Genomic DNA, 12369 nt, shown 5'->3' on the forward strand with positions numbered 1-12369 from the left:
TATCATGCTGTGGGGATGTTTTTCAGTGGCAGGGACTGAGAGACTTCAGGATCAGGATCGAGGGAAAGATGAATGGAGCAAAGTACTGAGATCCTTGATGAAAACCTGCTCCAGATTTCTCAGGACCTCAGACTGGGGCAAAGACTCACATTTCAACCGGACAACGACCCTAAGCACACAGCCAAGACAACACAGAACTTGAATACAAGTCTTGGAATGTCATTGAGTGGCCCAGCCAGTGCCCGGACTTGAAACCGATCTCTGAAAATAGCTGTGTAGCAATGCTCCCCATCCAACCTGACCGAGCTTGAGAGGATCTGCAGAGAAGAATGAAGAAACTCCCCCAAATTCAGGTGTGCCAAGCTTGTAGAGTCATACCAAAGAAGACTCAAGGATTTAATCGCTGCCAAAGGTGCTTCAACAAAGTACTGAGTAAAGGGTCTGAATACTTATGTAAATGTGATATTTCGTTTTTTATTTTGAATTAGCAGACATTTAAAATCCTTTTTTTGCTATGTCATTATGGCGTACTGTGTTTAGATTGATGAGGAAAAAACGATGTTATCAATTTTAGAATAAGGCTGTAACGTAACAAAATGTGGAAAAAGTCAAGCGGTCTGAATACTTACCAAATGCACTGTATTCTGTCATTCTTTGGAGGTTATCTAGCAAGCTTTGCAACTTTGGTCACTTGACTTTTGTTTGACTGCTGTTACAATGTTTGTATGATTCAACAGCGCTATAGCCTACTCGAAGTTTGCTCTGTGCGTCCTGAGCGCGCTCTGTTTCGAGATAACCTAGACCTACTGATGAAATGTGCTGAATTAATTGAGGAACATAATAACACTCAGAATTTATGAACGGCCTGTTTTGCAATTCACAGCAATGTCATTGGCGATAAAAGTTACTCTGAGTTTGAGTTCATTTTTATTTTTTCAGGGACAGTGCACATTAATCAACATAAAAGTGACGGTTTTAGCCAGCCGGCTGATTTTCAACCGCAGTCCGCAACCGCAGGTTATTAAAAACAATTACAATACAGATAATTAATGAGCAGTGAGGACACGCAGAGCAACATAGGACAAGCAAGACATAGCATTCAGACAGAGCAACATAGCACAAAAAGCAACAAGACAAAATCCATAAAAGCAACAACGCGTTTCCACACCTCACAAGCTACAGACAACAGACAACATGGAAAGCGGCAACACACAGCTAGGGATTATGTTCACAAATCTGATTGACCTTTAGCCATGTCTTCATGCATTTTGTGAAAGTGTGATATGTGGTGCAGTTATGTGTGTCTGATGGCAGTGTATTCCAGACATGGGAGGCTCTCACAGAGAAAGCGGATTTACTAAAGGTGCTTTTCCTTAAGGGAACTATACAGTCACCTCTCATGGCAGACCTTGTGGATCTGCTGCCATATGTTTGGGTTTTCTGTTCAACAAAAGTACTGAGGGAAGAGGGAGCCAGGCCATTTAGGATCTTGAATACAAGACATGCATCGGTGTATTGCACAAGATTTTCCAAACTCAGGAGCTCATGCTTTCTGAGGATGTAACAGTGATGATGGCTATTGGGCTTCCTATCAAGCACTTTGAGAGCCTGTTTGTAGACAGACTGAATAGGTTTTAATGTTGTACAGCAAGCTTGGGCCCAACTAGTCAAGCAGTATGTTAAGTGGGGGAGTATCATAGATTTGAAGTACYGTTTTGCTACCTCTGTAGTCAAACAATTTCGTATAAYTCGGYAAWTAGCTAGGTTGAATTTGGRTATRTGAATTACCTTTTTCAKKTGCTTTTTAAAAGAGAGGTTGGAATCAAGTATGATGCCAAGGTACTTAAAATCAGATACCACCTGGAGCTTCTCCCCTGACACGTAGACATCTGGCTCAGTAGCATCTGTTGCCCTCTTTGTGAAGAACATGCAAACTGTTTTTTTCACATTGAGATAAAAACACGAGTCACTGAGCCACTTTGTAACCTGGACCATTACAGTAGTGAGTTCTTATGCAGCTTGTTTGCTCTTTGCATGCACATATATCACTGTATCATCTGCATACATTTGAACTTCAGACCCAGTACAGACAGAAGGCAGATCATTAATGTACAGGCTGAACAGGAGGGGCCCCAGTATTGACCCTTGGGGCACGCCCACATCATAGCTAAGAGTGGGTGACAGCTCATTGCTCACTCTGACACACTGAGTTCTGCCTTCAAGATATGATTTCATCCATCTCAAGGCATCGGGGGAAAAGTTGAACTTGGGCAATTTTGTGCTGATAACCTCATGGTTAACAGTATCAAAAGCCTTCCTTAGGTCCAGAAACACAGCCCCAACAACGCCCCTCCTGTCATTACTAAATATCAGTTTCACATGCTGTGAAATCTTTACATAGTGGCACAGACAAACAGGCAATGTGGAGCAGCGTCAATCTTATTTTGGGAGGACCCTGGCATAGTGACCTTGGTTTTAAACGCTTTAAATGGGCACTTCCAAATGTTGTTGTATTTCCCGGGACTCTCTGGAGAACTATGAATTATTCCCACTATGGAAACTTGGTAGATTTTCTGGAAAATATGAATCCCTACCTGACATGGTCCTCAGTGGCGTCCTGGGAATGTACAGGGAACAAGACAAAGGTCCCCTAGAGAACGTTCCCTTGGGACAATCACGCAGCCTTCTTAGAATGTTCTCAGAAAGTCAGTGGGATAACGTTGCGCAGAAACCCTTAAGAGACCTAATGGGAACGTTACTGAATGTCCTCATGACATCTCCTGTTTGCTGGGTGGCCATCTGCCGTTAACATTGCCCTAAAGAACTCCCTAAACTGCCACATAAGTATGACAAGCATGTCATTGATGAATGGCGGAACATCAGACTGACTGAACGATGGTTATTTGCTTGCATAACGAAAGATTGCATCTGTTTGAGATTGCATTTGTAGTATTCCAGTTTTCAGTATTTGTGCCATGTCTCTGCAGGGATTCGTCTGTACGGAGCCAGAGATCTGAAGGAAAAGTGGATCAGTGGCCTGATTATAACCCCTGAACAGGTGGGCCTGCCTGTGGAGTTGGTCTTACTGGGAATAGGGCACTGGGTTGCCCTCAAAACCAGGTCAAATTAGGATGGGGAGCCTCATGACTATGCCGACGGCTGTATTATCAAATCAAATACAATTTTATTTGTCGCGTACACATAGCTTGCAGATATTATCGCGAGTGTAGTGAAAATCTTATCTTCCTTGCTCCAACAGTGCAGTAATACCTAACAATACACGCAAATCCCCCAAATAAAAAAATACAGTATATACAGTAACACTTTACTTGACACCTGGTCATAACCATGTCATAATATGTCGTAACAGCTGACATAACTTGTCCTAATCTGTCATAATATTGTCATAACACTGTCATGACCCATATATTTACACCTGTTGTGCCATATATTGCGCTATTTTATGGCTGGTCAAAACACACATTTATTCAAATTCGTTTTTTCCTTGCCAAGAAGTTTCCTTTTGTTTGAAAGTTTGTCTCTTAAATCCTTTGTATTTTCAGCATATTTTATTAAGTAACTTCTTCTAAAATACGCTTTATGACACTGTCATTAAGCATTATGACCATCCTGTGTCACTTTACTTGGACTAAGAAAATACACTTTATGACACTGTCAATAAGCATTATGACCACCATAATCATATAAGCCAGATAGGCCTATCGCGTACATGCACTTATATCAGTCATCAGTCACAGAGAGGGTGTCTTAATCTGCTCCTGCATTCATCCCAGTCATCAGCAACAGAGCATTGGGGTAGGACAATGTCTGACATCAATGTGTGCACAATTTCAATGAAAATTTAACATGGTCAATAAAATAATCTATTTCATAAACATACTGTTGACACACAGACTATGGAATAATGGAATGTTTAGCCTTGTGTAATGGGTTTTGTGGGTTTTTACAGTCGTATGTAGGTGTCATAACCAGCCATAAAATAACACAGTTTACTATATGTCACAACAGGTCTCAACAAATGTGTCATGACAGTGTTATGACCATAAATTATTAAGTTATTTTAACTCTTATGGTATGATGCTGGGTGTCAAGTAAAGTGTTACCGTCTATACTGTGTCTGTGTGTGTGTGTGTTTGTGTCTGTATATATATATATATATATATATATATATATATATACACTGCTCAAAAAAATAAAGGGAACACTAAAATAACACATCCTAGATCTGAATGAATGAAATATTCTTATTTTAAATACTTTTTTCTTTACATAGTTGAATGTGCTGACAACAAAATCACACAAAAATGATCAATGGAAATCAAATTTATCAACCCATGGAGGTCTGGATTTGGAGTCACACTCAAAATTAAAGTGGCAAACCACACTACAGGCTGATCCAACTTTGATGTAATGTCCTTAAAACAAGTCAAAATGAGGCTCAGTAGTGTGTGTGGCCTCCACGTGCCTGTATGACCTCCCTACAACGCCTGGGCATGCTCCTGATGAGGTGGCGGATGGTCTCCTGAGGGATCTCCTCCCAGACCTGGACTAAAGCATCCGCCAACTCCTGGACAGTCTGTGGTGCAACGTGGCGTTGGTGGATGGAGCGAGACATGATGTCCCAGATGTGCTCAATTGGATTCAGGTCTGGGGAACGGGCGGGCCAGTCCATAGCATCAATGCCTTCCTCTTGCAGGAACTGCTGACACACTCCAGCCACATGAGGTCTAGCATTTTCTTGCATTAGGAGGAACCCAGGGCCAACCGCACCAGCATATGGTCTCACAAGGGGTCTGAGGATCTCATCTCGGTACCTAATGGCAGTCAGGCTACCTCTGGCGAGCACATGGAGGGCTGTGCGGCCCCCCAAAGAAATGCCACCCCACACCATGACTGACCCACCGCCAAACCGGTCATGCTGGAGGATGTTGCAGGCAGCAGAACGTTCTCCACGGCGTCTCCAGACTCTGTCACGTCTGTCACATGTGCTCAGTGTGAACCTGCTTTCATCTGTGAAGAGCACAGGGTGCCAGTGGCGAATTTGCCAATCTTGGTGTTCTCTGGCAAATGCCAAACGTCCTGCACGGCGTTGGGCTGTAAGCACAACCCCCACCTGTGGACGTCGGGCCCTCATACCACCCTCATGGAGTCTGTTTCTGACCGTTTGAGCAGACACATGCACATTTGTGGCCTGCTGGAGGTCATTTTGCAGGGCTCTGGCAGTGCTCCTCCTGCTCCTCCTTGCACAAAGGTGGAGGTAGCGGTCCTGCTGCTGGGTTGTTGCCCTCCTACGGCCTCCTACACGTCTCCTGATGTACTGGCCTGTCTCCTGGTAGCGCCTCCATGCTCTGGACACTACGCTGACAGACACAGCAAACCTTCTTGCCACAGCTCGCATTGATGTGCCATCCTGGATGAGCTGCACTACCTGAGCCACTTGTGTGGGTTGTAGACTCCGTCTCATGCTACCACTAGAGTGAAAGCACCGCCAGCATTCAAAAGTGACCAAAACATCAGCCAGGAAGCATAGGAACTGAGAAGTGGTCTGTGGTCACCACCTGCAGAACCACTCCTTTATTGGGGGTGTCTTGCTAATTGCCTATAATTTCCACCTGTTGTCTATTCCATTTGCACAACAGCATGTGAAATTTATTGTCAATCAGTGTTGTTTCCTAAGTGGACAGTTTGATTTCACAGAAGTGTGATTGACTTGGAGTTACATTGTGTTGTTTAAGTGTTCCCTTTATTTTTTTGAGCAGTGTATATGAAGTAGATAAAACAGTATGTAAACATTATTTATGTGACCAGTGTTCAATGACTATGTACATTGGGCAGCAGTCTCTAAGGTGCATGGTAGAGTACGGGGTTGCAGGCAGCTAGTAACAGTGACTAAAGGTCAGGGCAGGGAATTGGGCAGAGGGGGGCTAGTGGTGACTAAGTTGTTTTTCAGTCTCTCTGTCTCCGCCTTGTAGGTGGTAGCGGGGTAAACAGGCCATGGTTTGGGGGTGGCCAAGCAAAAATTCTTCAGCCTCCTGAGGTTGAAGTGGCGCTGATACACCTTCTGCACGTCACTATCTGTGTGGGTGGACCATTTCAGATTGTCAGTGATGTGCACGCAGAGGAACGTGAAGGTTTTTACTCTCTCCACTGCGGCCCTGTGGATGGGGGCATGCTCCCTCTGCTGTCTCCTGAAGTCCATGATCAGGGAGAGTTATTTTTTCAGGCACCACTGCCAGGGCCCTCACCTCCTCCCTGCAGGCTGTCTCGTTGTTGATGGTAATCAGGCCTACCACTGTTGTGTCGTCTGCGATGATTGCGTTGGAGACGTGCGTAGCCACGCAGTCATGGGTGAACAGGGAGTACAGGATGGCCAGAGCACGTACCTTTGTGGGGCCCCCCTGTTGTGGATCAGCGTGGTGGAGGTGTTGTTGCCTACTTTCACCACCTGGTGTCGGCCCGTCTGGAAGTCCAGGACCCAGTTGCACACTGAGTGTGGTTCAGACCCAGGGCCCCAAGCTTAGTGATAATCTTTGGGGGCACTGTGGTGTTGAAGGCTGAGTTGTAGTCGATGAGGGGAAGGGAAGTATAATGTGTCTTCCATATTTAACCCAGCCCCTCTGAATCAGAGAGGTGCAGGGGTCTGCCTTAATAGACGTCCACGTCATTGGCACCCGGAGCAGTTGTTGTTGAACAGCATTCTTACATAGGTATTCCTCTTGTCCAGATGGGATAGGGCAGTGTGCAGTGCGATGGTAATTGCGTCATCCATGGATCTGTTGGGGCGGTATGCAAATTGTAATGGGTCATGGGTGTTTTGTACGGTGGAGGTGATATGATCCTTAACTAGCCTCTCAATGCACTTCATGATGACAGAAGTGAGTGCTACGGGGCGATAGTCGTTTAGCTCAGTGACCTTTGCTTTCTTGTGTACTGGAACAATGGTGGACATCTTAAAGCAACGGGGAACAACAGACTGGGATAGGGAGAGATTGAATATGTCCATAAACACTCCAGCCAGTTGGTTTGCGCATGCTCTGAGGACACGGTTAGGGATGCCATCTGGGCCAGCAGCCTTGTGAGGGTTAACACAATTAAATGGCTTACTCATGTCGGCCCGGGAGAATGAGAGGTCAGTTCTCGTGAGCGGCGGTGGCCCGCGGCGGTGGCGCTATGTTTTCTTCGAAGTGGGCGAAGAAGGTGTTTAGCTTGTCCGGGAGCAAGGTGTTGGTGTCCTCGATGTAGCTGGTTTTCGCTTTATAATCTGGCTCCATGACATGGCTGGTTTTCCCTTTATTATCTGTGTAATTATTTTTCATCTTCATACAATCATCGATAAAATCATTCACTTTACATTGGATGATTGTATTTTTGTTTTTTTTAACAACCATAGTGGTACTTGTCCACAAATTGTATTTTATTATCACAGAAAATGCACTAATATGGTGAATTAAAGTCAGGCTAATCTACATTTAAGACTGTTTACTTGATGTTTAGGGTCTGCCATTATTCACTCACTCAGTTATGACTGAAATAAATAAGGCTTAGAGAGAAGATCAAACAAGCACAGGGGAGGGGGTTGCTGACTGGAGCGGGACAGGGGGGAAGGGCTGCCATGAGTGTGTGTGACAGAAGTAAGAGAGGCCATGGCTTCCTGTGGCAGTGTGGAGTGGAGGTGGTCAGGTGGTGGGGCATCGGTATGCAAAATACACGTTAGTTCGACACTCAAACCTTGCCTGGAGAGAAGTGAGATGGATGGCAGGTGCAGCACCTGAGAGCTGCTTTTCTCACACACTGTCAGCTCCAGTCTCTGGGCCAATCCATCTTCCCTGCCCTGGTGCCTCGATACCTCCTCCTCCTGCCTCCCCAGCCAGCACTGCCTAAGCACAGTCACTGACCGCTATGGTTCTTGCTCTGAACCACTGTTAAGAAAATCCCTCCCCCCTCTCATCACCGTGGGGTTTCCCCCTTAGATCCCAGAGGGCCTGGGGGAGAAAAGGCAGATAGGTACACTTGTAACAGTTAGTTTTGATTAGGTAAACCCTACACCACCAGGCTCAACACTAGCATGAGTGGGTATATTTAGAATGCCATTACCAGATTAACTGTTCTCAGATATTTTCTCATTACTTATTACAAGAAGCGTGTCATCAGGGTTTTTTCATTTTAGATGCCAATTCATTGATGGCAAATAATAGCATTGTTCTGTTTACCACTATGACCCCAGCAAATCCTTATGAGTCAGAATAAGAATTATGCTGTGACCTGCCCCTGTAGTAACTGCTAAACTAATGGAAGTTCATGTGAAGACAGGATGTTCTAGCTTTTATAACATCTCCTGGTACTGTTGGTATATTACTATACCTTTATCCCAGAGGTTGTAGAGGCCTCAAGGTTACCTGTCATCCTGTCTCCAGGAGTGTTGTTGTGGTCAGGAGAGATGGGTGGTGACAGGAATGTCCCCTTCTACCCAGTCACCTCCACCCCCACTCACAGTCCCTGTCCCCCTGTTAATCTGTGGCTGCTTCTCCACTCCCGTTCTCCCCTCAGAGCCTGTCAGTCCTGCTCCCCTCAGAGCCTGTCCGTCTCCTGTGCATTTGCTCCTGCTTTCCCCCTGGGAACCTGCTGGTTGTTGCTAACAATATAGTGAGGGCCCCTCCCTGTCCCCTCTGTGCCACTTACTCTAATGGATGAACAGTACAGAGAGAGGCAGGTCACCTTCACACACACACACACACACACACACACACACACACACACACACACACACACACACACACACACACACAAAACAGGGCGTTGAGCATTGTGTTAGTTACTCCACCATCAGACTGTACTGCCCGGAATTGACATTTCTGCTGCTTGCAACTCTTTTTAGATTATCCCAAGATATTTCCTGATTTACATCCATCCAGCCCCTTTGGGGATGTGTAATTCTCCTGTGATCGCCAAACTTTCCTTTGCCAGTCTAGTAAGTACTGTTTGCACTTTTGTCGGATAGAGATTGTAGCAGTAACATGGCAGGATCAGTGAAATCTTACTGAAATGTCTGAGTCCCTGTCTCACACGTGCCACAAGTATGTCCCCTCATGTTGACAGAGAGAAGGAGAGAGCGAGAGGGAGAGGAGACAGAGGGAGAGCCGAAGGCATTGGGTCATTTCTGTGCTCCATGTGGCAGCATCACAGGACGATTTCAGCAACCTCCATGCCAAGATTAGTGCTCCCTTGAGCTTTCAAACCAGTACTCCTGATTACATCTTGGAAGAGCTGTATGTGCAGATGTTCAAGCAGACATATACAAACACACACCACACATGCACACTTACAAAACAACCACAACTACACACATAGGCAAATAACATTAACTCAAACAAATGCGTTTTTAAACGGGATACATACGCATGGCAGTAGCATGAGTATAGCATCTGTCCATATGACCTTGAATGTCCCACAGGAGGGGGAGTAGAGAGGATCAGATGGATGCTCATATCGTAGATTACCTCCCCCCAGAGACACAAAATGTGCTCACTGTTGTTTTACTGCCAGAATGTATGTCTGAAAGAGTCAGGGATAAACCCATGAGCAGCATTAGGCTACACATGACATGCATGCACATGATAATACTACACGGACGATGTTACACACTATTAGGAATATTTTTTATGAAGAAACAACTTGGTGGTGCTCCGTTTTTATAGAACATTAAGCTGGAAGAATTGTATTTGAAACATACTTTGAATGGCTCTAAAGAAAGACGAGATCAACGAGGGCAGTGTTGTTATCCTGTACATTGGCAGAGGATGGAAAGTAGGATGCCTCTCCGGTACAACACTATGGATGTTTTCATGTATATATCTGACCTCTCTCCACTCATACGCTACGCTAACTCCCGGTAGGACCTTTTACACTAGCCATTAATAGCAGGGTAATATTATCAATTCACATTCAGCTCTCTGTTGTTGTACTCTGTGTTCAGCTGCATTAGATAATGCTTATCATTTACAAATGAGAGGCCAGCAGGCCAACAAGCCATTAGTACACTACGAATAATTTGTGTACGAGACAGGACCAAAGATGCCCATAGTATATGAGGAAAACTAAACACTCAAAATGCATTTTTCCTCTGGGTATTGAAACCTATCCTATGGGGTTTGCTCAAGCCTCTTAAATGATAGGGATTTGCTACGAGAAAAGTGGACTTTGATTGACTGAAGGGCTTAGGAGCGAATAAGTTCATGGCCCCAAGCTATGGGAGGCCAACATCATACTAGCTAGGTCCAGTGGAGATGGACTTACTTCTAGGTGTACAATTTAGAGTTGGCGGTATTTGTCTTATACATTTTTCTTGTCTTCATTCACAGAGCGATTGTAAAGAAAGGAGTGTCGTTTCGCACAGCAACACCTAGTAACTCGTTGCTGTGGGATATCACTCTGGACGCTGGAGCAGATGGCACCATCGCTGTTGTTTGTCAGAGGAAATCTGCCATACCGGGAAAAAGGCAAGTCTGCTGAAAATACACAACCATCCCCCAATTTACTGTCAGTGAACTCCATTAAACTCACCGTGTTCAACCACTGGACCATGGATGGACCATTCACGTCTGGGTTTGGCTGCTCATAGACAGCTTTAAACACACTTCTGAATGTTAAGAAGTTATATTATGTCATGGGTTGTTGTAATAATAGTGTACATGCTACTGGGGCTTAATGATTTCAATTTTGCCTGAGGGAGTGAAAAATAGTCTGCAAAGTAGTATGAGTAGGATAATGCCTCAGAATAAATACCACCCACACACGATGCCATTTTGACCGAGGCTTAGCCTATCTGACCTGACAAGACACCGTATGCTATCCAAGCACAAAACTGCTGCTGGGAAAAGCTTAAGTAAATCTGCTTTTAAAAAGGCCACTGTCCTCACACCTTATTAAGTAGAGCTACCTCTTAACCTTTTATGCAGTGGGCTAAATCAGGGTCACGCAGAGTGTTTCTTGGTAGTCTTAAACAAATCTACTTTGAAACAAAAGTATACACCTCACACACATGGTTATGGGCTTAGAAAAAAGAAGACACCTGTACCATGTCAGATATAAAGTTGAAATGTATTCCATTTTGAGTTTGCATCTCAATATGAGACTTTATATAAATCACAGAAGACTGAAATATAACAAAACCATTTGACATAGGAACACCGGTGTTAAAAAATGTATCATGTTTATTAATTATGAAATTATGAAAAATATTAACATTCCATCAATAAGGCCACCAGAGGGCAATTTGGTAATTTGACTGCAGGAAAGGGCTACGTCAATCTCTGGAAATTTCGAATTGCTTATCTATAGTTCACATGAAATCGTTGAAGAGTATTTCTGTCCCCTATTTAGAATATTTACGTTTTTTTGTATCCTTTACAGTATGTTAGCGCTTTTGGAAAACAATTAAACAATGATTAACATTAAACATTAGCTAGCCCCAGTCAATGTGAAGATGTGGCTTTGTTGATAATACCCCTTTCGTTCCTACAAGCTAAACTTGTATGTCCTTTTAAGTCTGTGGGATATTTTTCTGGTACCATTGCTGCTGTCACAAATATGTCTAGAGTCATGGTCCTCTTTCTGAAGTGTAACCTTTTCCTTGCTTGAGGACAATACACCAGATGTAGGAACCTGTCCATGCTGGAACAGGACCTTCAATTGACATTCTATGTAACTGACCAACTCTGTGGCTTGGATGACCTTTAGATGATCTGGTGTGGCTCCAGGTATTTATAGTCTTTGAGAAGTTCCCATGAAATCAAAAGTGGCACTTCATTTGTCGTTTGTAGTTTTAGTTGAAGCATTTTGGTGTCCATGATTGAATTGAGCTGGGTTGACCTCATTTTCTTGTTTTTCCTATGTGATGGTATTAGTTCATTGTTTATCAAACCCGTTTTGGGGAACATATTTGTGGATGCAAAATCGTTTGTTAGGGCTAATCCATCTTAAAATGTCATAATTTACTAGACCCCCTGTAGGGGCTGTCTAATGTCACACCACTTTGGGGATTTCATGGACTTTGTCTCTCAGTTTCCTATAGTGTCAGTAAGTACTGTGAGTGTTTATGCAGCTATCTGGATATTAAGACATTTTTTGCCTCTGTTTGACAATAGACTGCAATGGATCTTCCGACTTAAAACAGCTGCTTAGTGAGAGTGCTGTCCCTTTAATAATCTGGGGGTTGGAGTACTTCACTGCTTCACCAACAAGAATGGCAGAAGGCTATAATGGTGTCCCCCATTTCAATGTAATGCCAGATTAAACCGGCAAAATCTGTTTTAATGTGGGATAGAGACCCTCTTTTAATCGGGCACATCT

General features: G+C 44.1%; 1 protein-coding gene across 1 annotated transcript in view; it reads left to right on the forward strand.

Moving 5' to 3' along the window:
- The window catches only part of LOC111958060 (transmembrane protein 132D), a 66057-nt gene that overhangs the window by 24492 nt on the left and 29196 nt on the right, over positions 1–12369 (forward strand). The window contains exon 3 of the mRNA XM_023979243.2: positions 10380–10517. Within this exon, the coding sequence (XP_023835011.1) occupies positions 10380–10517 (138 nt within the window). The remainder of the gene's footprint in view (positions 1–10379; positions 10518–12369) is intronic.

This window comes from Salvelinus sp. IW2-2015, linkage group LG33 (assembly GCF_002910315.2).
Source record: "Salvelinus sp. IW2-2015 linkage group LG33, ASM291031v2, whole genome shotgun sequence".
In the NCBI taxonomy this organism is placed as follows: Eukaryota; Metazoa; Chordata; class Actinopteri; order Salmoniformes; family Salmonidae; genus Salvelinus; species Salvelinus sp. IW2-2015.